Raw genomic sequence first — 27404 nt, 5'->3', positions numbered from 1 at the left:
ATAGAATGTTTATTTGATGACTAATATATGAAACTATAAAACTTTTTTTTTAGGTTAAAACAAATGATAAATTCGATATTTTTGCTAAAGAATTTATTTGAAATTTGAAACAATACTACGTCTATATAGATATATATATTCAATTTTTTGTAAAAGATGTGTACTAGTTCTTTTTACACAATAATTATTTTATACAAGTTTTCAAAGATACAAATATTTTGATATGTAAAAATATACGCAAACTCATTGGAATTCGATGAAAAATATTTTGGAAAAATTAATTTGAACCATGAAATACTGCTGTTATATATGAGTCAGGTAATTTTGACTCTTCCACTGTACGCGGTGGCAATCTTAAAAGTGCATTCGCATTATGATTATAATTTGCCGTGTCGTAAATCCTTGCGTATTTATCCTTATTGTTCCATTTTAAAGATGTCCAAATATATTTAGGACGCGAATGAAGAATGGGCGATGTTTGTACCTACAATGTTATAACAATATCGTAGCAATATAATATGCACATTGTCTATCTCGTTTTATTTCGAGGTATATGAAAACAATCTTACGCGAGCTTGCACTAAAGGCGATGATTTCTCAAAGCAGCGTAAATTGTTCAGAAGAGGTAAAAGAAATAAATGTGTAACAATGGGAACGATTGTCGGATTTCTTGAGAAACATAAAAAATATTTCTTTGTGTCTTTGAACGTGCACGTTGCATATGTTGTTGATTTTCCTGGTGACATATTTACGCCACCTGAAAGAAAGTATAAAATATTCTAAGAAAAATGTCTCTTAATAATCTGATAATTTTTAATAAGAAGAAAAATATACCAAAATGTATAGTGGCATTAAAATATCCTTGTAAAACGGGCTTTAATAAATCTCTATCATTCGCAGAGCCTATTATCACAAGTACATCTACTTTTTCTAAAGCTGTCTCGATTTTGGATATTATGCTTTCCACACTACAAAAATATTTATAATGTTTCATAATATTGATTAATTAAATTATATATAATAGAATAATAAAAATATTCGTTATTCGTTAATTTAAAAATATCGTGTATTATAGTTACATTAAGAATTAAAATAAATTTTAATATACTCACTTATCATTTGTAATTCCGAAATCTAAAATATCGAAATCTTGCTGTTTTAATAATGTGATTAAAATTAGTCCGCTACTGTCATAGTTATAATTTAATCCTAAAATTTCCCCAGGTTCTTCTAATTCATCTCCAATAGATAATATACCAACGAGTTTTTGCTTAATGACTATAACTTCAGTGATACCACAATATGACAAAAGTCCTATTTCTGCTGGTCCAATACGTGAATATTTCTCCAAAATGCGTTCTCCTTTTTTTATCTCAAAACCAATAGGTCTTCAAAAATTAAACAAATAAATAGACAATAAATCTAGTGATAAAATCTAAATAAATGAAATATATTAAGTCCTTTTTACCTAATATTTTCTCCTTCTTTTGGTTGAATTCTTATTTTTATTTCTTCCTCAATATCATCAATATTACTATTTCTACATTCTTTTATTATTTTTTCTGTATACTCGAGTTGTACAACTGCTGTTGCTCCTACAATCGAATAAAGAAATAATATTAATAATATTTTTTATTATAAGCAGATAAATGTAATTTACAATAACAATTGTTTACCATCGGGAATAGATGCTTTAGGTTTTATCAATACACATGTACCAGGTTCTATAGAGGACTAAAACAGTTTTATCTTATAGCTCTAGTTCATGATGTACATATATAAAATACTTATTAATCACTTACTGTTCCTTCTTCTAGTACGTTCTTTATGTTTGTTCCATCATTTGCCTTTATTGCATAACCATGTTTGGCAGAAGTTCGAAATGATGGCACGTTATATTTGGAATATATATATTCGAATAATATTCTGCCATAAGCATTATGCACACTCACACATTCAAACTCTATAATATCATTGTTTTGGATTACCGTTTTATGTATTATTTTTTCTGCTTCTAATGTAGAAATTAAGGCATGTGAGGTTTTTTTATATACGTCTATTATATGCTTGATTTTTATCTGGAGATTTTATAAGGAGATTTTATTGCAATTTTATATAATCTTTATTATGAAATTTTTACTTAATTCTCAATATAGGATGTACTTTTACCAGAGAATTCATAGGTGTATCGCATGGAGATTTATTATTATTAGTAGCGTCCTTCTCTCTCTCTTTCTGCGCAGTTCGTATTGAACTAAATATTTTAAATATGCTCTCTTTAATTCCAATGGTTTGCAAACATGTGCTTGCATTTAAACATTGGCCAAACATATTAAGAATAAGTGTCTTATTTCGTATTCCACATACAGCTCTGAAAATATATTATATATTATGCAGGTACTTATGACAATGAGTAATTTTATAAATTGTTGGATAAATAAAAATATAAAAAATAAAATCTTACTGAGGATTAATGATTTGTAATTTTTTGTTTAGGTCTGAAATAACTGGTAATAGTTTTTCAAAACTAGTTTTATAAATATGCTCACTGATTTTTTTACATGCCGAAGATACAATTGTAATATCAGTGGCAAATGTACTGTGACCAATTATAACAATACAGTTTGCTTTATTCTTATCGCATGAAGAGATTACATATGCCTGCATTTCATATCAATATTAAAATTGTAATATTAACAATACAAAAAGTATTTGAAATATTTTTATAATTTATAATTACCATTAATTCATGTGTATCATATGATACATAATGAACATCCACTATCTCTCCTTCTATGCATAATATATTCTCTTTTATTAACGAAGAATGGTGTTCCAATTCTTCTTTGGCACCTACTGTATCAATAATTATAATAGAATCATTAAAAATGTAATATTTATATAAGAATTATAAGAGATAAAAGTCAATTTTGTACATATAAGAGATGTACTATTAACAAAATATACATACAAACATTATGTCTTACGGAAGTTACTCAAACCAATTAGTTATTTTTTTAAATGCATATAGAGAGAAGGAAAAGTAAAATATTTTCTAATAGAGAACATTTAGAAGTTTTATTTACATATGGATTAAAAAAAATTGATTTTTGTAAAATTGTATTTTTAATGTTGTTTACAAAAAAATATCTCATATTAATAGTCTTAACGGTATAGTATTTTTTCAAAGTGCGCATCAGAATGGAAACAATTGGAATAGAAATCAAATCTCTTTTTAAAATTATAAAAAAATATTATATATCTTTTTTGAGATACAGCATTTAAAACGAAATAGACTTAATTTCTATTTCAATTATGATAGTGCGAACTTCGAAAATATATTACATTAAAATTGTCGATATTTTTTTAGATATACATATGCATATATTAATTAGGTCAAAATTTTTTATTAAAATTTATTTAATACAAATTTTTTTAAATGTAAGTTGTATATTTCGCAAAAAATATACATTATGATACATACCAAATACAATGAGAAATGTATAACTCATTTTAGCTTCTTTTGAAATCTTATTGCGTTCTTATGTGATAGTCGTATAGCAAGATTTATACTGTTCGTATGTTCGTTTGTATGTTTGGTGTCAATCATTTATTGTCTGACAATGTTTTAGTTTATTTTACATAGTCCTTGAAGCAATCAATAAAAATAACTTATCGAAAATAAGAAAATATTTGTCTTTCGAAATATCTATTTATAATAATGAGACTGTAATCAATAATGTCAATTTTGTTTTGAATAGTGTATAGCAGATCATCTCGCTGATTATTTTGATAGCTAATTTTGTCGAGAATAAATTTTATGAAAAATTTTCATTGCAAGTTTCTACTAGCAAAAACGCAACAAATATGATACAAAATCTCATATTTAATTATATCAGTCAAACAACAGCATAAATTGAATCGAAGGTCTGTTGATCTCTTTAATTTTTTATATATATACTTCATTGATAAAATATTGCAACGAATTAACTGCAAAAACCGGAAACAAATTCACAGAAAATATTTTATAAACGTTTGATTTTAAAAAGTTTTATTTAATAAAATTGTTGTATGTCGCGGGAAACGGTACTAGGGTACTAAAATATAGTAAAAATCGAACATATTTTATATCTTATTATGGTAGATATTAATATTTTTTATTATGGTAAATATATTAATCAGAACTCTTATAAAATTTTTCCAATACCATATTGTCCCACGATTATCATGACTTTTAGGATAAATGATAAATTCTAAAAGAAAATTCTTTCCGTGTAAAAATATGAAAAAAATTTTATATTATTAACAAGATTAACATACTTATATGATGGTTACGAAACAATTAAATTTTAAAAAATTATATTTTTTTCAATCTTTAATTAAATCAACTTGGTATAGGTGTGTGATAGACTTTATTCAATAAAAAGGTTAGTCCCATTTGGGTTATCTACAAGAAAGATCGGCTGCGAAGATTTTAATATAAATAAAATATTTCCACTCTCTCCATTATATCACCATATCGTGTTTTTTATCCTCTCATAATATTTAACGTTGAAATTGCACATGCACACTCACATTTTTAATTATAACAGTTTGAAAAAATATATTTTAATCCTTAACCAGCACATAAATGGGTTCTTAAGCGAATAATTCTAAAAGTGAACTATTTACTTACAAAATAGCAGCGGCAAGCTGCAGATATGTTACGCTAATTACTGGAAATATATATATATATATATATATATATATTTGTGTGTGCTACTATTTTCTTTAATTTAAAAATATATTTGCTTTCTAAAGCTTTCAATTATTATCTATCAGGGAGATTGTAAAAAATCTAATTGATTAAATATAATCTTTCAATAGCGTAATATATATAATCTCAAATTTTTTTCTATTTATTATATGAATTTATAAGATTAAAATAAATAATAAGTTTTGGTCTATAAAAATATTTTACTTTTCTAATAGCCATTTTATACAAAAACTGAATCATTGAATAATTTTTTAGAATCGCACTGCCGAGATTTAAAAATCAATTCTGCGAACCCATGAATTCATCATATTGAATTCATCATATATGATTTTATCATACTGATTAAGGATTAATAATCGGGTCTAGGACGTTTCTGTTTTTTTTTTAATTACAGCGGAGCGTGCAATACGATATGTTCTGAGAATCGAGAATGTACGTATCGTATGTAGAGTCGCATATATCGCAAAGATCGCATATATCATACATCTGCCATTCTATCAGAAGCTTTAAGCTATATTCTAAAGTTAAATCGATAAATCACAGGTTTAGAATTTATAATGTTATGAATTGACAGATTTCAACTCTATATTTATAATTTCACAATTTATTACACTGATTTTGTTTGTTTCCTCAGTTATAAGCGAGATTGCGGATAACGATTTCAATTTTAGTATTCCGCAGAATATAGAGATATTTACATCCAGATATACATCGAATTAGATAAATGTAAAATTAAGTTATGCATATTCTCTGTCGCGTTATTTCATCAAGGAAAGGAAAAGTCAAGAGTATCGTTGTCGCGTGATCATAGTAATCGTCGTTGATCACATTCTATTATATTTGATAAGGTCCTTAGTCCATATGGACATGTGTCGATGATAAAGGGTGCGTATGTACATAAAGATCCAATAATTAAGAATCGCGAGATGTGATGATTAACGCGTAACTTTATTAAGAAAACTGCTTCATATGTATAAAAATCTGCTAAAAATAATATTTATTTTTTTTTGTATGGAACATAAGATCTCTCTCAATTGTTTGAATATTTTTATCTTTCTGATTTGAGAACAATCATTGAAAATTGATATAGTGTTACTATAACTCTCACATACTAATACTTATTTGATAATGGTTAGATTGTAATATTCATTACATAATGGCTGCTAATTACTTGCTGCTAGAGTATTATCTCTTATTATTATTCACACTCGGAGTTTTGATTATATGGGATTAGATAAAATTTATCCAAGTAAATACACAGAGCTTCTTATTCATTCGCACCCTCGATCGATCGAATATACTCGCTTGATATATCATTGATCTAAATTTAGATCAATATGATCAGAATTCTAATCTCTACATACAAATATACGTATATATATATATCATTGTTACATATATATATTTATTATATATGTATGTATATATACATAGTACATACATACATACATATAGAAGTAATAATAATAATAGACGGATATTTTTTCTTTGTAAAATTGCTTAATTTGCGTCTTTCTAAAACTGCCTTTTTCGTAAGAGAATATGAATTTTTTTTAATTATTTGGTCTCGTCATTTAAAGCTATAATTATCAATGTCTGGAGGTAATTGAAATCCTTTAGTTTCTTCGCGCGGACAAACGCGTGTGCTTGCGCGCACGTATGCACATGTAACTCATGCTTTGATCCATATTATATTGCAATCTATTTATTAATTATTAATAATATATTATTAAAATATTTTACCTAAATATTTTATTGAATAATAATTTATATTTCGTTGTATAAAATTGTTTATAGAGAATCTGTATATACTGTACTAGCTATTAATATGTATTTAATGGTAGACTCTCTGTTCATTATTCAAGCATTTCATGTGTATATCTAATCAAGAAAAAGAAAATGTAGGTCTATAATATCCAAAAAAAGCTGCCATTAATATTTTAATTATTTATGCTTGATTTTATATATTATTTAATTAGCTATTATTGTATATATTTATTATACAAATATATTTAAATTAGTATAAATAATTCTTGTTTTGGGATAGTTTTTAATAAATTAATCATTATATCTTTATATTTAAAGCAAATTATGAATTTTATTGTATGTGTATTTATTTAAATAAATTAAAATAAATTAAAACAAATTTTTCATATATGTACATACATATACAGTTGAGAAAAAATGAACTGAAAGCACATGGAAAGCGTTAAACGCGCAAACGCTTAATTAAATACTTTGGCGCATAAATGGATCTCAGCATGAGCTTTTAGTATTTATATAATTTTTCATAAAAACAATATTTGGTTGTGAGATTTAAAGCATTACATCACTCTTTCGTCGATTAGCTTGTAATATGAAGTATTTGTCATATACGCGCATAAATATATGTATGCATTTATGTATAGATATTCGTGATATACAAATCTTAGGCGGCCATCAGAGCCGTTAGTTTCGAGTCTTTATATGTATATATTTATTGGATACGCCCTATACATTGCCTTTTCAACACAAAATTTTGTGCGAGAGATTATGCGATTATGCAAATTATAGTCATTAGAGACAATAGCTTCTTTTTTTCTACCACGCAGCATTAAAAGTCATCATTGTTTTTCATGTTTGACAAAATTATGATTTGTAAATTAAAAGTGACTGCTAATAAGATTTGTTAGTCTAATTTTCGAGCTGACAGGGCGCAAAAAGATGTAAACTTTATCTTTCGTATACACTCGAACGACAATATGCAATTATCCTCCGCGACATTATTTCATATTTAACTTATTAAAAATTATACGTATAATGTAATTTAGAGAATAACATTTTAAAAAAATCATATATTACTCGCACTGTGTCATCTGATATGCAAGTATCGAGTAGAATAAAAATCAAACATCTCTGTCGTGTATGGCTGTGGTCTTAAATTCTGAAACGTGTTCTAAGATTTAAAAGGATTCCGTACGTAAATTTAATTCTTATACATATTTTAATTATGTATATTGGTCGTGGATATTTACACGCGTATTACGAGAGAAAGGAACGTAAAAGCCGCTTGATCGCGGTCTATCAATGGACGAGATAATGAACAGAATGCGTGATAATCTAGATGAAAGATCGCGAGAGATCTAAGATATCGATTTTCTTAAGCAGTTGCTATTATGAATAGTGTATAAATGCGCTCGTCGTATAATTTACTCGTCCATTGTAGTTTAATACGTGCGACAGTTTTCGCGCCCCAAGATCTAAAGGCAACCTGGATTATCTGCTCACAGAGTATTATATGTAAAATTGAGAAAAAGAGCACTAAATATTGAGGAATTATATATATTGGAGATTTATATCATATTAAAATTTGAAGATTGTCTAATATCAAATATTAGTTTTTAATTTCAGTAAATAAACATTTACTTTAATGACACATACATTGAAGTGGTAAGAATAATTTCGGGAAGTTTGTTATAACAAAATATTCTTTTAATATATTTCTGATGCGCTGTAATTAAAAAAAAAAAAAAATAAGTAAATATACATTTTATTTCTATGGACGAAAGGTGCATAACATGATTTAATACTACGCAAAGTTGTAATAATAAAGAGATTAATGAATTAGTTTGACTTTTTTATATATAATAATAAGTTCTACAAAATTTATCTGAAATAATAATTCACACACATTTGTAGAATATCATATTATTATTATAGCAAAAAGAAATCTTCAACTTTATTTCTACCACTGATTCAGTGCTTCAAAAATCCAAGTTTTAGAAATAAATTTTTATATTACATATAGTATTCGTGTAATTAAATAATATTAAAATTAAAATATATCAAAATTAAATATATTAAAATTATACACATTAAAATGTTATTATTTTTAACATTTAGGTATATTATAATATAATTACAGATGAAAAATTCTGATTTAATATTAGTATATCAATAAATAAGCTAATTATAAAAAGTGTGTGTATATGGATATCTATATGTGTATCTATGAAAGATTAACTGAATAGGTATAATATAATATATTTATATCCTCACATTAGATTTGTTCAATTTCAAAAAGTTGAAAAGTTGAAAGTAAAAATTAATCAATATATAATGATCAATATCAATATGTATAATACTATTATACATATGTATATTCGTGAGGAATTTATTAATGGTGATACACTAATTGTAAGAAAAATAATTTTCGCAATTTACAATGTAATGTGCAAAAATCTTATGCAAAATGTTCATGTGAATATATTTTTCCAAATATATATATGATTTCATTCGATTGGTCCCCAAATTTTGCAGTTCATAATTCACTCGCATATCAAAAATGATATCAAGAATTTAAAATATTAAAAAATAAAATTATATTTGGATGATAAAGATATGTATAGATAAAGATGAGAGAGGGAAATACCATTTGAAATATATATCTTTGCTTATTTTGTAAATACAAATAATGCTATAATGTGTATCTAAAAATCAGTCCCGTTACATGATATGGTTAAAGATTAAATTGTTATCTAAATAAAAAAGTATTATATTGAAATACTCTATCATTGAGATACTAAAATAATATTTCGATTTCTAATAAATAAAAAGCGATAAATATCTAATTTTCTTTTAAATCACAATTTATGATATTTTAAACTATAATTAATATTGATATCATTTTATTCGTATAATTATAATATTTATCATTAAATAATACCAATCATTTTATCTGCGTTCAATGTGTAATGTAGCCTTGGCCATATATTTTCTCAATTGTATATTTTCCTGTAATGTCAATTCTTATGGATTTTATAATGGCCCCTTTTCCTTTTTATAACGATTGGTCCAAAAATATGAAGTTGAGGGAAGAGCAATGGGGCATATGAGACTCGTGACAGCGGTGAATCGTTATTGAAAAAAGCCACACGGCTTTCTAATCGACTGATAAGGCGTTGTATTATATAGGATGCTTTTGATAACTCAGCACGAAAATTTGTCGCACGTATTATTACACAATCTGTATTGTTCCCACGTTACGATGAACCCTGATAAGCGATAAGCCGATTGCCGAAGGGAAATTTTTTTCTCTTCGATATCTTCTGGAAACAGGGAGTCTCGCGATTTAGTCGCGATTAGGTCCCATATCAAGAAACGCATTTTCGCGTGCGTTTTGAAGTTTATAATTGCGCAAGATACCTGAAAGTAGCGATTATTTTCTAAGTCTTTGCTTAATTTGTTCTCTTTATCAATTTAAATTCTAATCAACTGATCTAATTACTTATGGAAAATAGCACATTTTCTTAGAAATAAACTTGCTATTGCAAATTCTAGCAACATCATTAAATAATTTTTCTTCATATTTAGTCTTTTTTATCTTTTTTCCTCATATATAATATATATACATGTCGATATATTTTTTCATCGCAAAGAATTAAAATGTAACTCGAATTTTCAGGCATCAATGCGTTGAAAATATTCGCACACGCAAGTCTTAAAGTTGTTTGGAAGAGATATATAATGTGAAAATAAATCGGTTTCTATCGCGTCTGACACGTACAGAAGGTGCTTTTGATCAGTCACACTTTTTCTTATAACGATAGAAGAACTGTAGCTGATTCAAGACGTCCTATATATATCACGATATAATTCCTGTACAGTGATATTATGTTGCAAGTGGTCGAGGCGCATAATTTCGAATACTCACGATTGCACATTTATTTTGACTATTAAGAAGATCAAACAAGTAATATATGCCCTATCAAGTTGATCATTTAACTTGGAACATTTTGAGACGTCGAGCTTATCACAGGCTAAACATGTGCGTATCACAGACATTTTGGCCCATGTAGGCTTCGATCAAATAGAAATGCTTAATATTTTTTAATGGTTCTCCATTATTTTTATCACATGCCATTTACCTTTAGTAGATTTTGAATGATATTTTGAATAATAAAATATGTTATATGTCTACTTTTGTTTATGTATTTTCTGTGAACACGTTAGGACACGATCTATATTAATAAATACAGACATGTATAACTCGGACTCAGATTCGAACAGATGTTACCTCAATATACATATATATGTATACAATATATAATTGCGGTGATATCTGTTTCATATTTACTAATTAAATTGCTACATTTATTGCCAAGTTATATAATGATTCGCGTTTGATTGATAATAATATTTCTCACATAATTTCTCATAAAATATTTTGTGACACGACTTTATAGAGTTTGTGGGAATATTTAGACGCGTTGAAGCATAATGAAAATGAACATCTGTTTTTTAATACATATTTCAATGACTTCAATATTAAATAAAAATGATTTGTATAACTTCAAATTGCAATTAAAACTGAAAAAATTTGGATCTTGATATATCTCGATAATAGCGAGCACATAAAAGAGAAAATGTCATTCTTATGCACAGAGACAAGAAAATGCGTTGTGAAAATCAACGAAAATGGAAGGAAATTTATACATATTATTACGCACTTGCATATAGGAAAATCGTAACTATATAAGCCTATGAGTAAGCAAATTTAAAATGACATTCATAACTCTTAATATTGCACGCTACATCAAAAGATTTATAAGATATTAAAATATTATATTGTGAGAAAAAATATGAAGCAAAGATTATAATTTTTAAGACTCATTTCAAAGTGAGATAGGGCAAATTCTGTCAAATTAATATTAATCTATAATTAATATTAATACAAATTAATAATATTAGGGATATCGAAGTAATAATAATAGAGGTGTCGAAATTATTCACCAAGCCACTTTTTAGAAATATATGATACGAAAGATAATCAAATTTGATCCAGACTTTTTTCTCGGTATATTGTAAAAGCTATAGAGACATTATTTTCTGACATATATGTATATATAATTCACTAGAAAGTTTTTCAGAAATATTAGAAAAAATACATTTTAATGAGCACAAAGTGACGATGTCAAGAAGTAATTGGTATTATCATTGTTTGATTCCTAACACACAGTACCGAGAAATAAATCCGGATCAAATGCAAATATTTCTCGTAGCTGCGTGGTTTCTATCATACAAGTAGCAAATATATATTTATGATCTCTGAACTCCTCTAAAATAGTACGCATGAAAGAGTATCGTTTATAACGAATAGAGATAGAGAAGATCGTTTGCGATCGGAAAATTCTCGCTCTCGCTTTATACTTTACTTCGATTACGATCTCCTGAAGAACGCAATGTGTAGTGTATATATATTATCGCAGAACGATTGCTATACATTGATGATATAGCGAATGTTCGAGGGAGGGTAAAATGTCCGGGCGACGTAATTCACGACTCGTTTCGGATCGGGATGAGAAGATTAGCTAGGGGATTACACGAGGAGTTCCTTGAGGAAGTCCTCGGCAAGCAAGTCCTACAAATAGTCATCAACGCGTTCGCTCTCATCCGGTGGACTCGGTTCACTCACGCTGAGGATTGGTAGACCAAAGTGTTGTACCTCGATGCTCGACTCTGTGGTGGTTCTCTGCTTTGCATAGTCGCAGCTCTTCGAATGGCGATCGGCGTCCGTACGTCGGTGATAGTGATGATACCGTAGTGGACGAGTGGCATCGAATTCGTATGATCGTCGATAACACCTGCGGGAATTAATTATTCGCATGATTTATGCAAAACTATTAAAAAAAAATAGATGGATGTATTCGATATGAAGTTAGAATATTTAGAATTTATTTTAGATATTAAATTAGTGCTTCTAAATTAAATATATTAAATATCTCAAAATTTTAACTCTATTTTTTAAAATTAATATATGCAAAACGATAGAGAAATATGATTGGAATTTTGTGTCTATATCAGAAATTTATTCTGCGCTTTGCACAGTATTCTCTTTATAAATTCAGGTCTTCTATAAACAGAACCTTCAAAAATACTTAAATAAGGCATCGTTATGTGAGCATGGATACAATGATATTATTGTTCTCATATAAGTATATAAGTTTAGTATATGATTAGATCGTTATTCTTTAACAGAGGAGATATTTGTAGAATGAGACAGTGTCATTCGTATAATATATTTATGATGGACAGCTTTCAGGGAAGTGCTTGGAGGGTATAATTATTGAACGTCTATTGTAAATTTACGAGAGAATGCATTTTGTAATAGATGTCGCGGGTGCTGTTCTTAAATTAGAGAGATATTTGCTCTCGCAGAATGGATTCGCATTATTAAGGAGTTCGATTAAATTTTTTTGAGAATCTATCGGAGAATATATCGAAGGTTTATGAACTGTCGCGAATTAGGAATCGCTTTGTATGTCTAAATCGTTAATTGATCAAACGAAAGCTTTTTACCGCTCGTCCATGGAAGCAGGCTGTCGCACGGGACATCTGACGTATTCATGATTTCCGCTGGCACGCCATCCTCCGAAACGTTTGGTGACCAAAGATGATGATGCCACCGGGGAGTCTCTGAAACATGAGCATGATTATTTTTAATATTTCATAAATACGCTGAAAATTAATATATTCGTATGGTTTGTATATAAAGTGTTATTTACACGTCGTGATATTTACATTTGCACATATCCAAATACGAAATTGTCGACAGAGAATAGTTTAATTGCCGAAGAATAATTTAATAACTGATTATTTTAAGGGGGGTAAAATTAAAATAAATTGAAAATAAACTTTTCTGTTGAAATTCAAAGTTGAAGATAGATTATAAATAGTTTCGTTATCTCATCGTTTATATTTCATATGCTGAAACCATTCGATTTTGCACACACACATTTAAAAATCTTTAATATTCAATATTAAATCTTCGTAATTTTATAAAAAATGAATCAAAACTTGTCGATTAGTTGCTGGCTATCAAAAGCAAAAAGAATCTATTAATATGTAAATACTATTTAACAGTGCGATAGTTTTTAGTGAATTCAACTTATAAATGGAATATATGTGAAAATAGAATATTAAAATGGAATATTTGCGTTTATATAGATTTATATCACATGCTATTATGAACAAGTCTTGACATTAAAATAGATTTAATATACTATCATATTACATATCGCATACGTCCATCTGTTTTTCTTGAGTTTTTTATACAAATTATGTGAATAAAAAAATCTCACTGTCAAATGTCGTCAAGGAATAGATATGGGACTATTGAACAATATTTACATAGTTCGATAGTAATCGTAAGATAAAGTTCTGAATGTCATAGAAGATAATGTTAGTGAAAAAAAAAAAAAAAAAAAAAAAACAGCACGGTTTGCGTAACTTATGACAAAATCAAGCTAGGGACAAAGAAAGTTTGCGTACGTCGCATGCACACACACGGACTTTTCATAATTTATAACTTCGTATAGCAGTTGCGTTAGTGACATGTGCGCATATAACGTTGACATTATAGAAATGATGCAATGCAGAAAGAAAAGCAGGATATTTGCAGAATATATTCAATGACATGCATGTGCAGCGATCATTGTACAATTTAAAATAGACCTTAATATACCTCGAAATATTTTTCTCCGCGTTTTGTTGCTAAATCGCAATCGCGTTCTAAAAAGAGATATTCTACATTGGGCAATAGATACTGTGACATATATGTATATCGATATATAAAAGAAATTAAAATCTCTTAGTAAATCGATGAGTTATATTAACATAATAAATAATAATTATTAAACTTATATATTAGGAATTTTTCAATATGCAGTTTATGTCTTTAATACCCACAAGCTTCATTATACATGAGTTTTTTTTTAGAAATGAATAAGACCATTAACTTTTATCTCAATTTTTTATATAAAATTATTCATAGTTTCTATTTATCCCTTCTATTTTTATATTTACATATTTATTACTAAAATCTCAATAATAAAATTATATATAAGACAGAATTAATTATAGTATTTTTTCAAATGAAAAGTGTCTCCTTCGTATTTAAAATTAGAGAACAATATAATTAAAAACTATCTATATTTTATATAACTATCTATATTCATATATAAATTGTAACATTATGCAAAACAATATTCAGTGAATATAGTTGTAAAATTATGGCCTAATTGGAAAAATTTTCTATTTAATAATTCTCTATTACCAAAAATGAGTAGTTACAACTTGTATCACATAAATCACACTTTAATTTAAATTATCACATATCTATTTGTTATACAAGAGTAAATTCTGATATTTTAATTTTATAAAAAAGTAATTATCAAATTGAAATTTTTACAATTCAATTTAGTATAACGACCATCAATTAACGTACAAATAATCTATCGTATCTTTATTGGTTTTTTGATAAATTTTAGTATTAAATTGGAAATAGTCTAAATCTAATTTTTAAAAAATTCAGTTTCTCTTCTTGAAAGGGAATGTAATATAGTTTCTTGTTAATATTCATAGTTTTTCTATTTTCAATTTGAAGCGAATAGTTCAAATTGAAAAATGTTTCATAATCTCATTTTTCTATTACTCTTATTCTTTATATCAATGCATACAAAATAATGATTAAAATTATATTAATTTTAGATTAAAGTAATTGTAGAAAGATTGGAAAATGATTTTTTTAAACTTATTTCTAAAATGATTCAATAAATACAAAATCTATCTTACAACTAGATTGTAAGATAAATTTTAATTTGTTAATGTAATGCTTCTGAATTGAAATTTATACATTTCAGCCAAATGTAAATACAAATTTCAATCAGAGGCATTATATTAATAAATATAATTTATAATTTTAAATATTATATGTATAATTATTATTTAACATTAATATACATATAATACAATAAAAAGTTTATTTAAAGCAGAATCTATTAATTATATTCTGGGATTTTTTTATTGCGTCCTTTGATGTATAGTTAAAGGAATAAACGTCCCACACAACTCGCGCAGCTCTTTGTTTTTCAACCGACAGAAACCGTCGACACTATCCTCGTCGATGCTAATCGCTGCGCGAGTTTGCAACATGATGTAGCGATACGAGAATAACACGCGGCAACGCGCGCTGCGAAAAGCGGAAGGTCGCGCAGCGCGAACGATTGCAAAGGGTTGCAAAGTAGCAAAGTCATTTACATGCGAGGCGTGGGTCAAGTGGGCATCGCCTAGTGAAATTGTGATCGATAAGCCACCCATCCAACCGGGAAAGGGGGGTCGTGCATCGCGGATCGAAGTCACCGCGTACCCGCAACAATGTACCGCCACATTTAAATTCCCCGGACTGTCATTATCACTTGCGCGCGCGATACTGCGGGCGAAAGCGCACCTGGCCGCAACGCGGCCAGGTCGATGCGTTTATTACTCTGTGTAAGTCTCACCGATGATCTGCGTTTTACTAATATAAATTGCTTTCAAGTTAAAATAACAATGAAAATAAGTACGTTGATATGCATTTTTTTTCAATATTAATTACGCTGATGAGCAATAACGATAAGCATAAATATTGATTTTCATTTATCAAATGAATGCACTTGTTCACATGTAATGAAATATTTATAAAAAAATTCTAGAGACAAATTTTACTATTTTTTTTTATTTTATTTACTTCTCTTTTATTTTAAAATAATAAGGAAGAAAGAATGGAGGGTTTATTTATGAAGGCATGTTAATAAGATAGAATCTCGATATTTCTTTTGCATCATGCTGCATAGTAACGGTAATTACATTATAAACAATATAAGAGTAAAAATATAATCTTGAAGGCATAAAAAATTACCTTCTCCCTTATAATATTATATTATATAGTTATTATGGAAAATTAACATAATCGATACATTCCAATTCAAATTTATTCAACATTAAGTATTAATCTCCACATTTAGATTTCTTTGCTGAGACTCACGTATCTGACATCATCAAATATTTCATAGTCAGCAGTTTTACATATATTAATGTTTTTATATTTTACAAATTTTATTTTACCGATATCTATGATGATATTAATATGATATTGATTTCTTCAGAATCAGTATCTCTTTTATAATATTTATCGGCATTATTATTAATATCGAGACTTTTTTAATCCAATAAATAATTACAAAAATTTTGTAGATCGTATGAATGTTAAATTTTTCGTATTTGGTCTGAAATTATATTTACGCATGGATGTGTTTTAATTTAATTTGATACATCAATGAACATTAACATTAAATTGCCGTTGCATTAAATAAATGTGCGTTGTATTCTCGGCGAAAGAACGACGGCATTTAATAAAATTACCAATATCTGTAACGTGAATTTTATATAAATATGCAATGTCACACCACTCATATAATTAATTGCTATACAAGACAATAGCTGTGTAGTTTGAGTATTTCTACAAAAAGCACGTGCCACTGAAAGAAAGCTTTGATATGATATTAACTTTGTATATACTGAATAAATTATCAAATAAAAACTGTTTCACAATTTTGCAATTTTAAAATGTTTTAATTTTACAGATTCTCTGTTTATATTATCATTAAAATTAAAATTTCTAATTTTAGAATACCTTGTATTTGCAATAATATACAAATTTACTATTTTAAAATATCTGATTTATAAAAATTTTATCGAAACTTATAAAAATAAAAAAAAATTTATTTTTAAAACGCAAATAAAAAAATATTCCTCAGTATTTATTTTTTAATAAAATACGATATAATCATTTTATCATTTATCTTAAAAATTATTATACATCTGTTGTGTTTATTTATTTATTTTTATTTATGCAAGTATAATCGAATTTCTCTAAAGCCACTATGAAATGCGCATGCTTTTATTGCAATTATTAAAATACACTATACATACGCGAATGTGTAAAAAAAAACTACTTCTAAACTGCTACGCTACGTGATGCAAAAGCGTTATTTGATGATTTCTATTTGTATTATGCAAATATTCATAAAACTATTTTTGCGAGCAACAATACTTGTGATACTAATAAATTGTAAAAATTTGGATATAGAGAAATATGGGAAGGAAAGGAGATAGCGTGTCGTTCATCTAAAATCACGATGCAGCTGAAGCAATTGCGTTTTACGATCAATATGACGCAGTTTCCCGGGTCAGGACGCGAATTTTCGATAAATGAGAATGTTTTTTTATTATCTCTCATCTGCACATCTTAACCTTTCAAGATACTACATAATATAGATTACTATCGAAACAGGATAAGAAGTAGCGTGTCCGTCCAAACCGTTGAATTATAAAGATATTGTTTCCACACTGCAAATGGCAAATGCGAAATTCTTAGAGAGTCTATTTAAATTGACCCTTCTAAGATTATGGAAGCAATATACTTTAAAGTTTAAAGTATATGTATATTTAACCAGACATGTATTCAATTGTAACATACAATATAGAAGCCATGTATGGAATTCTATTGCTGCTATTAATTATTCCAATTTTATTTAGTCTTCACACGCGCTGATATTTCACTGTTTTAGAATGATTTAAATATATTTTAATTAATGAAATAAAAATTAAGTTTGAACATTGTTTTATGATAATCTGCATTACATATTATATATAGGATAACTTAATATTTTAGATTAATAAAATATTTTATTAATATAAAAATATAATATACTAATAAAATATTTTATGTGTTAATGTACATTTTGTCAAATTATTAACTTGAAAGATGTAACGAAAGAAACATGATATATATGATAGTTATTTCTTAAACTGAACTTACCTTGAAGAAGGTTGTTGACAACCGGGATCCAACAGTGATGTTTCCATATTGTCTTTCGTTGCACTTTCGAGACTGCTCTGCCTTCTTAAGTCCTGGTCGTCAGACTTATCGTCCTGAATTGGTTTCAGGAAGGATTCCCGGTCCCCTTCGAACCCATCCTCCCTGGAAATTCTTCGTGGATCCTGTTGGCGATTCGTCGACGCGAGAGGTAAGTTATCTGCACTGCGAACCTTACGACATAATTTGGACGTGGACCCGTGGCGTCGCAGAAATTCCTGAAACGAAAAAAGCATTGAATGCGGTCAGAGAGAACTACGCGATGCAATTAGGGCAGCGTTTTACGTTTTTAACAGAATTTTCACAGACTTTTTATGGTTACGGTTTTACGTTGTGCGCCATTAAGTGTAATACATGGAACAGTATGTGATCAAAGATAGTGACGCGTGAGTAAAACGCGAGAGATGGAAGAACGTAACGCTTCTTTTTGAGCAGAAACATATTTTTAATTGCCATATCGCAACACGTGCTTGCTGTGCTTTTTGGGCACATCCTCTTTCGTGCTTGAGTTACTGTTCAAATGTTGAATCAAAAAGTTTACTTCGGTTTCACAGATTAATATAAATTTTATGTCAGGAATACGCGCGAGATGAAAATTTTAACTAATTGATATAATTATTAGGGGATTTACGTTACAGTAGAATATTCTAACGTAAATTTATATTTATTTAATTTGCGAATGTGTTTTGTAATTTAATAGAATTTGTAAATGCTCGATTATTTGGAAAATTTAATCTAATTTGCAAAGAACAATATACGCCGAATGCAACAAATCTCGTGTGCAATATCGATGTTGAAAAACATCAAAACATCAAATAGAATTACATATTATTGACGATATTTTTGTGCTAATATTGTGCCAATTGCGAGCCAATTATCATTAATAGTATCGTGCTAATCGCGACAGCAGCGTGTCGTAATATAATGTGTATATAGAGAGATTAGAGGAGAATATATGGAAATAGTGTAAACGACACAAATAATAAAATAGAGTGCCGATTTAATGAGAACGCGATTTGGAAATGTAATACACACGTCGTTTATGCGGCGAAAATGAATTTGTCCATTTCCTTACAAGTAATCCACGAACATATCGATCATCTGTGGTGCACTACACTTTGCCTCAAACTACCTTGAACTTTGACGTTTGAGGTATCTCTTTCGCACGAACTCTTTCGTGTTCATTATTTATTGAAATAACTGTCGCAGGAATGAGGAATATGGTTATTCCCTTCGACTTGGTTGCGTTATGTTAACAATATATGCCGAAACGCGCGATCTGAAACTATAACAATCGTGTAACAATTGTGCAAGTAGAATAAAACAAAATATCGATACGTAGTTGTTGATGGACAGAACGGAAACTTTTAATTCGAGTCATACAAGTATATAATCGCGACTATCTTGTTTGTAATTTAGCCTGTCATTTTGATAGAATAAGAAATTATCGAACACATTCGCGCAAGAAGGCTTGCAAACGATCGCAGAATGCGCAGTGAACTTAATGAACCATTATATTTTTTTATGTATTCGAAGTTAATGATCACTCGTTTTCTTTCGTGTAATTAGTGTAGACTCTTACAATTAGTACGGAAACTTAGAATGCAGTCTATTTTACAGCGCGTTATAACTTTCTACAAGAAAAAGAGAGACAGTGGTCGACAATTTTATCTCTTTTATTAATGATAAAGCTCAACACAATGAAACACTAGCATACAATAAAAATTTTATTTCAAATTATCTATCAACTCGAACATATATTAATAACATATTTCATTAAATTAGAAAATATATTTTTTTTACATAAAATTAGATATTTAATATTACACAAATTTTTATACAAAATACATGTCCAAAAATAGTATATATATATATTTGTTTTTTTAATATTCTGTTTTATGCTTTACGTACAAGATTGTAAAAATTATTTTACCATAAATGTGATTTTGTTTCGTTTAATGCTATCGCGTAATAGCATGCCATTTTTTATGCTATTCCCGAAGATACATTGAGATGTATCGTACTTGCACCTGTCGCATTAAGGGAGATGAATTAGTGTAAGTTTTCCCAAGACACGTAAATTTAGATTTTATCGGAGAAATTGCGTATATTTTATTAAAAAATGTCCAACTATCATCAATTGTATAAATGCAAATTGCAATGACTGACGATCTATTTGGAGTGACACGCAGTTACTTGGTTGTAAATACTCGTATCGCGTATAGTTGAAGCTAAACGTTACCCTTGGAACTCGCTCACTGATTTCCGATTTCAATCTCCTCGATTGCTATATAATCGGCTGCGCGACTGTACGCGGGCCGGCATGGTTAGTCCATGCATCCGGGGGAAGGTCGCGGCGAAATCGCGCCAGCAGATCGATCGGCGGATTCGAGGACGCGGCTGTCCACTTCGCGTAATCCATCGATCTCTCTGCGTGGATTTTTCCCGGGCACAATTACTTACCTGCGATAGGAAGCCGGCCACGTCGATGGCACTGTTGACGCGCGGCCTCGAGCTTCTCGGCCAGCCTAAAGCTCCGCCGCTGTCTAAGGAGTCCACGTGATGGCTCGACCAGTGCAGATGCTGGAAATTTTACGTTCGTTTTTGATCACGTTACCGTCACGGGAGCGCGATCGACGGCGGTGATAATTGCAATCGAGCGCGGCCTCTCGAAGCGTGACGTTTTAATGCACGTGGGATCTACGTGATAAGAAAAGTTGAGAGGCCGACGGAGGGCGGCGAATGAGGGTGCAGCGAACAAGATTGCAGAGACGAGAATCAACTGCAGGATGCACTGCGGAGATTTTGCAATTTTTCCTCGGTTATAAATTTGTTATCGTAAATTCGATTCTTCTTCGGTCGGCACAGTTTAGAGATAGAACTTTATCATTTACTATTTCTTCGCACTAATCAATATCTTGGTGATAAAACGTGAAATTTCTTCAATTCATACATTTATTTCAAGGAAGAAAAAGTATATTCAATTAAATTCTGTTTAAAATAAAATTAGTTTTATCCAATAAAATAGAAAATCTGAATAGCATCCTCATTTCACTGCCCTCCTATATTTTATTTCTCTTAAACAGCTGCAATAAGAATACGATTTCACGATTTTGCAGTCTACGTTATCATATATATATCTTTACATTTACTAATTTTAGAGAATTTAAACGTTAAAATTTTGGGTGAGTGCTTACATATTACGGTACATAGCGTTTTCTTCTTTCTTACAAATTCGTATTATATTAATAAATATAGATATTATATTTCATATTCGGTTTATTCTCTTATATTTCAAAAGTGTCTAAAAATTCGAAGATTATTATTTCAGTTAAGAGCTAAAAATACTTACAAAAATTTATCGCATATTCAGAATAATAATACTAATTGAATTTAGAGGCGATTCGAGAATTGACCCAGATAAAATTATTATTTCCACAATATAATAAATATTTGTCTTATTTAATAAATATATTTATACATTTTTGTATATAAAATTAATCGCATTGTCTTATTTATCAAATTTATCTAATTTTGTAATTATAATTGTTCACACAAATAATATACCATAATAGTAGTGTCCTAAAAAGTAAATATTAAAAATTAATTATTACTTTACATTAATATCTTTTAAAATATTAAAGGTAGAAAAAGTAGCACATTTTACATGTAAGGAGAATTTTAAAAGACATTTACTCAAAATATATTCTTCGTTCTTTTTTCATAGATATCAGTTGTATTATAGTGACTCTGTTGTTATTTTAACATAATACTCGTATATTGTTTCTTATTTTCCGTTAAAAATATTTTGAAACACATTTTTATCCGAATTTTCGTATCGCCTGTTTAACGCGTAAATCGCGCTGTCGTATCGCGAAAACTATATGTGTATTTGCGCGAAAAAATCCTTTAGGATGCTGTTAGTATTATTCTTTTTAATGTAAATTGTTTGTTCTTATTGGCATGAATTCTCTACGCGATACGACGCGCTGCTCCGGTTCTACTTAAAAGCATTTTTCAATAAACTATAAGCATCTTCGTTAATTCGATAATTGTGGTAAAAAGCATCGATGTGTACTGTGCGAAGCATTATTTAATGCTGAACAGCTGTCACTGTTTAATCTGCCATTAGTGCAAGGAGGTGCAATATTAAAACGATAGCTAATCAATGCTATTTATTCTGCGATATAAATTTATTTTATTTAACTTTAATAAGCGCTATACTTGTGCTTGTTTTATAAATAAGCATATTGTAAGACGAAGAAGAAATCTTTGCACTTTTATAACAATAAGATATATTAAGTGTGAACATTATATAACAATAATACAAATAACATAAAATAGAAGCTGGACAGAAAACAATGTCGAGGGCATGACATAGAACAGTATCCTACCTCGTTGCACCAATAGCGTGACTTTTCATTTATGAAAATTGCTAATAATATACGATTCAAGCGGCTGCAGTATAAACTCCTGTGCATGAAAATTTTCCCTATTGTGCTCAAATAGTGCCACATGTTTAAAGAGAACTGAAATGGGACGAGTTTAAGCAATTTAAAGCGATTGGAAAGCAGTAATTATATTTTTGAATCAAATTGCTGGAATAAGTAAATGTCGTTTAATGAAAAAGGAATATTTGTTGGAAATATAAATCAGTCGGACTGAGATTGAGAACAAGACGATGTCGTCTTCAATGTGCAGCGATGAATCAAATCGGTACGATTTTCCAAGAATTTATATCCTGACATTTTAGATACGTAATAATATTCATATTAGTTTTGCTAGATATTATATGACAATCAGGTATTGTGTGTGTGTGTGTGTATTATCATTTTTACGTCACGATAATATAAAAACGCGAATTGTATCTATGTATATACATGCAAGTGAGATCACCTAAAATATGATATCCTTTAAAGTTGCGCTTTCCGGAATTATTTATTGATCGTTGGAAAAGCCCTTGTGCTTTTAGATACTTTACGTAAAAGACCCCTAAGCTATATATAGCATTTACTTCCAACCACTAGGTAAAATCAAATCTAGCTCTAGTATTTTATGAAGTACCGGGAAAGCGATACGGATTTTTCTCTTAAATTATTTTTTAATGCATTTATAATTTAATTATTTTTTTATTTATTATGAGGATGAGTAATGAAAAAAGCTGTGTATTTTAATTTGCTAATATAAATCCGATTATAGTTACTTTGTCATATTAATTAAAAATTAAATCATAAACAGTTGAGAATTAAAGTTTTTTTATATATATTATACGTGATTATAACGGATACGCGAGATATTGAGAATATCATAATCATATATTTGCAACTTTGAAAATTAAACTCAAAATTAAATTTTAATGTTCGTTTCGGAAAGTATTTATCGATGATGATATATATTTCATCAACTTACTGTATTTATTTTCATCGATTAAAAGAATCCTTATTTCACGAAAATTAACACACATGACAATAGAATAAATAAAAAATTAAAGATTAAAAAAATAGAAGCATCGAATCAATGAAATATGAATATATTTACGCTAAAGAGAATTTCCGTTCTAACAGGCTAGAAATAAAATGTGATTGAAAAATTTTCCACCTATACCGGATCTACATTAATCCGGAAATAGACTGGATTTTACTTTATGACGTAAATGGACATTTCGTGCGATGGGCATTTTACAGCTCGTTTATGAGTTATTGTGATTGCGCACACAATGCGTATATATGAAGAATCAAATCTTTTTCTTTAGCATAAAAATACAAAACAAAATTTATTTATCTGGCTAGAAAGGAATATTTGTTGGTTATTTTTACGTTTTTAAATTAGAATAACGGAAAATGTGCTTCCTGGATTTTAAGATATACAATTTAATTTTGGTAACTAATTTTAAATCAAAGTTTATATCGAAAATGTAAATCATTCACTGTTTAACGATGCGGAAAGATACACAGAAGAGATAATTAGATTATTTTAGGAAATTTTTCTTTTTTCGTACGAATTATAGTAAAATCGATCGAGTTTTTGCAACATTTATTCAATCAGAGAGTTTACGTCATGCAATTTAATTAGTCGCACCGACGAAGGGTGGAGTTCAATCGAATTTAGTACTCGTACATCTATATATCTCCTGTTAGAATCTCCTGTCTCTGGCAGGACTCGTAATTCCGATCAGATTTGGGTCAGCGTACTATTAGTCTGAGGTCTTGACTGAGACAAGATAAATTTAGCGATAATGAAATACACCCGCGTTTCGAACTATGAAATCTGCAAAGGGCTTAATACGGATTGTGTGCGCGTGTTTAATTAAAAGTACATAAACACATGTATGAGCGACAGGGATCGAATTGATTGATTGATGATTCCCTTTATAACACAATTGATCCTTTTTGTGGAAGAACTCTCGGAACAAGGTCTGCCAACTCTAAAGCGTGCTCTCTTTCTTACATTTTCGTAATATGTACATACAAAGCGGGCACACAAAGCGCTTTCTCATTACAGCGATATTGGCTTAAAATCAACAGAAGTCTTTCCCAGTTTCGCAAATTGACCGAAGGTTAATCTTTTGCGCCACTTAAGACTTTATTTCCCAAAAGGAATAAAGATTAGTCGCAAGGTCAGTAAAATATATGTAAGTGGACAGTGGCTTATCGTTAACTGTGGACTTGATCAAAATTCGATTGCGACAAAGTAAGAATTTGTCTTATGCTTTTCATCTAATTTTTTTTGTGTAAAATTGATCTTTTTTACTTTATTTTTATGTGTATTTAATCTCTATTATAAATAAATTTAATAATATGTAAATATATAGTAAAATAAAATAGTAAAAATTTAATGAATTTTATGCGGCTTACGTTTCTAATATTTAACTATTTCGTAATTAAAAAAAAAGATTTGAAGACGTTCAGAATATTCTCGTACTTTTTAATAATCAAAGATATCAGATTTTGACTTGCAAGTTTCGAAATTGATTTATTCGAATGTGAATAATATATAATATTATGCATTTTGCAAGCATCATTTAGATATTGTCTCTAGAAAAATACAAGTTCTAATTTTTAGAAAATTATATTTTTTTTAATAGATATAGTTTTTAAATTCAGTCCAAGTTTCTTTATTAATAGTTATCGAAACGAAATACATCGCGAAAAAAGTTGGCAAACCTCGATTCATCGAGAGAAAATAAGGTAGATGCTTTTTGTCTCATGGGTGATTATTTCTCGACCTCTTTTTGCACCTTCAGGGCTTTGGTCCGTAATTGATTACAAGAACGGAAATGGAAAGAACGTGTACAGGCAATCAATAATATTAATGTCACTTGCTGAACTAACTTTTATCGCACAACAGACGAGATATAGTTTCTGTGAAATTTATTATCGACTTGATATCGATCATAATTTTTTGTCTAAAAGTGGAAAAGTAAAAAATAGAAATGTTCACATATTGATTTACTAACTTGATAAGTTAAGCATTTCATAGATTTAGAATGATAAAGTACAGAGTGTAAAAAAATGACGATTACGTGAATGATGTAAAGAACTGATGACACTTAGGAATATTTTCTATATATAAATTACATTCTTGTTACGTAACTAATTTGGAAATATTTTCTAGTAGTTCATAACTGCCTTCTTTATAATATAATAAAGATTCTAAAAAATTGCAATGTGCCTTAAATAATAGAAATACCAAATATAATATGTATATTATATATATTTTGTAAAAGTATAATTATCCATAGCGTCAAAAAATTAAAATTTGTGAAACTTGAATTATCGCAAAAAAAGAATAACTGGTATAAATTACATATTATTATATTTCCACATTAAACAACGTAACAAGATGAAAAATTTACTTTTTTCATGATTAAAACCTGTTTGAGACTATTAAATTTCTCTATGATTTTGTATATAAAATCAATTTAATTCATAACGAATTCGTAAATACAAAAGAAAATTACTCAAAATACAATATATGTATAATAATTTATTCCCAGAAATGGTTTTTTTCTAAAAATTAAATTTTTTATAAATTTTAAATAAGTTTACGAATTCGATATCAATTGATAGCATCATGAATTAGAATAGAGAAAAAGGAATTTATTTTCCTAAATACGGAAATGTATTCTAAGAGATAAATATGGATCTAATGGGTCCCTAGGGTAGACAGAGAAAGAATTAATGGCTAAGTAGACCTTCAGTTCCCTATTCGATGCCGAAAAGAAAATCATAAATACGAGTGGGCTCAAAAGTGAGACAGAAAAATATACAGAGACAGAAAAGGGGGCGTAGGTCACACAGACACAAGAAAACGTGTGAGAGGGTGAGAAACAGTAGTATAGAGAAAGACAGGATGAGAGCCTCGGTACAGCCGAGGTTTCTCTTCAGCATGTATAGGTAGGGCCACAAGAAGAATAAAATTGAGATTTTTAAGACATGTACCGATGGTCACGCGATGTCCGCCCTGTGGAGTAGAGCGAATTGGCAGCCGCAGTCCCGGGGCTCTCGGGCTCTTCTGGGGTACTGAAAGCACTGCTCCAGGACGCAGCAGCCCCCGCCCCCGCACTGCATCACCATATCCGACAATGTGGTCATTACCTTCCGTCGTTTTTGTTCGTTCGTTTTGTGCGTATCGCATTGTTTGTTTTTGTAGCAGTCGTTTATCGTTCGTTCGTTTTTTTTTTTTCCGTTGTTATGTGTAAGATCCGCCGAATGTGACACGAGAGGGTAGTCGGGGGGAGGGCATACACACGCAGCGTAGAACAGTGTGTGGGAGAGTAGTACCGGAAATCGCATGTAGCGCCAGCAGATATTCGCGAATTTCATGTAGTCAATCCGAAGAAACGACGTGGAGATAGAAGAGAGGAACAGAAGAGATCAATAGAATTAAATTGTGTTAATTGGAATTATTCAT

General features: G+C 29.1%; 2 protein-coding genes across 11 annotated transcripts in view; both read right to left on the bottom strand.

The window, feature by feature from the left end:
• Positions 1-78: 78 nt before the first annotated feature.
• Positions 79-8405, bottom strand: LOC114942985 (gephyrin-like). The gene is made up of 11 exons (XM_029318522.2): positions 3485-8405; positions 2741-2856; positions 2465-2661; positions 2170-2371; positions 1803-2078; positions 1677-1734; positions 1469-1595; positions 1113-1388; positions 835-968; positions 570-757; positions 79-484 (listed from the first exon to the last, which is right to left on the bottom strand). The coding sequence occupies exons 1-11, from the start codon at positions 3510-3512 to the stop codon at positions 278-280; spliced, it is 1809 nt and encodes a 602-aa protein (XP_029174355.2). The 5' UTR covers positions 3513-8405; the 3' UTR covers positions 79-277.
• A 275-nt stretch (positions 8406-8680) lies between these two features.
• LOC114942983 (uncharacterized) overlaps positions 8681-27404 on the bottom strand; it is a 65693-nt gene continuing 46969 nt past the window's right edge. For 8 of the 10 annotated variants that reach the window (XM_029318511.2, XM_029318510.2, XM_029318516.2 and 5 more), the window contains 4 exons: positions 20955-21074; positions 18435-18709; positions 13094-13210; positions 8681-12378 (listed from right to left, as the gene is read on the bottom strand). In XM_029318511.2, the coding sequence (XP_029174344.1) occupies positions 12156-12378; positions 13094-13210; positions 18435-18709; positions 20955-21074 (735 nt within the window). In that variant the 3' untranslated portion in view covers positions 8681-12155. Of the gene's footprint in view, positions 12379-13093; positions 13211-14258; positions 14306-18434; positions 18710-20954; positions 21075-27404 lie in introns of all 10 variants that reach the window. The other 2 variants (XM_029318517.2, XM_029318521.2) reach the window with 2 other exon arrangements.

The sequence above is a fragment of the Nylanderia fulva genome, unplaced genomic scaffold (assembly GCF_048542155.1).
Source record: "Nylanderia fulva isolate GAGA-0341 unplaced genomic scaffold, ASM4854215v1 Scaffold2, whole genome shotgun sequence".
Taxonomy (NCBI): Eukaryota; Metazoa; Arthropoda; class Insecta; order Hymenoptera; family Formicidae; genus Nylanderia; species Nylanderia fulva.
Note: the sequence above shows the minus strand (reverse complement) of the source record. Positions and strands in the feature narration are given on the sequence as shown.

Excerpts from the sequence above, each read along its gene's own strand:
- LOC114942985 (XM_029318522.2), bottom strand. The coding sequence starts at position 3,512 with ATGAGTTATACATTTCTCATTGTATTTG. Across the intron at positions 1,389-1,468 it reads AAAGAAGGAGAAAATATTAG|ACCTATTGGTTTTGAGATAA; the intron begins GTAAAAAGGACT and ends TAATTTTTGAAG. Across the intron at positions 485-569 it reads CGCCTTTAGTGCAAGCTCGC|GTACAAACATCGCCCATTCT; the intron begins GTAAGATTGTTT and ends ATAACATTGTAG.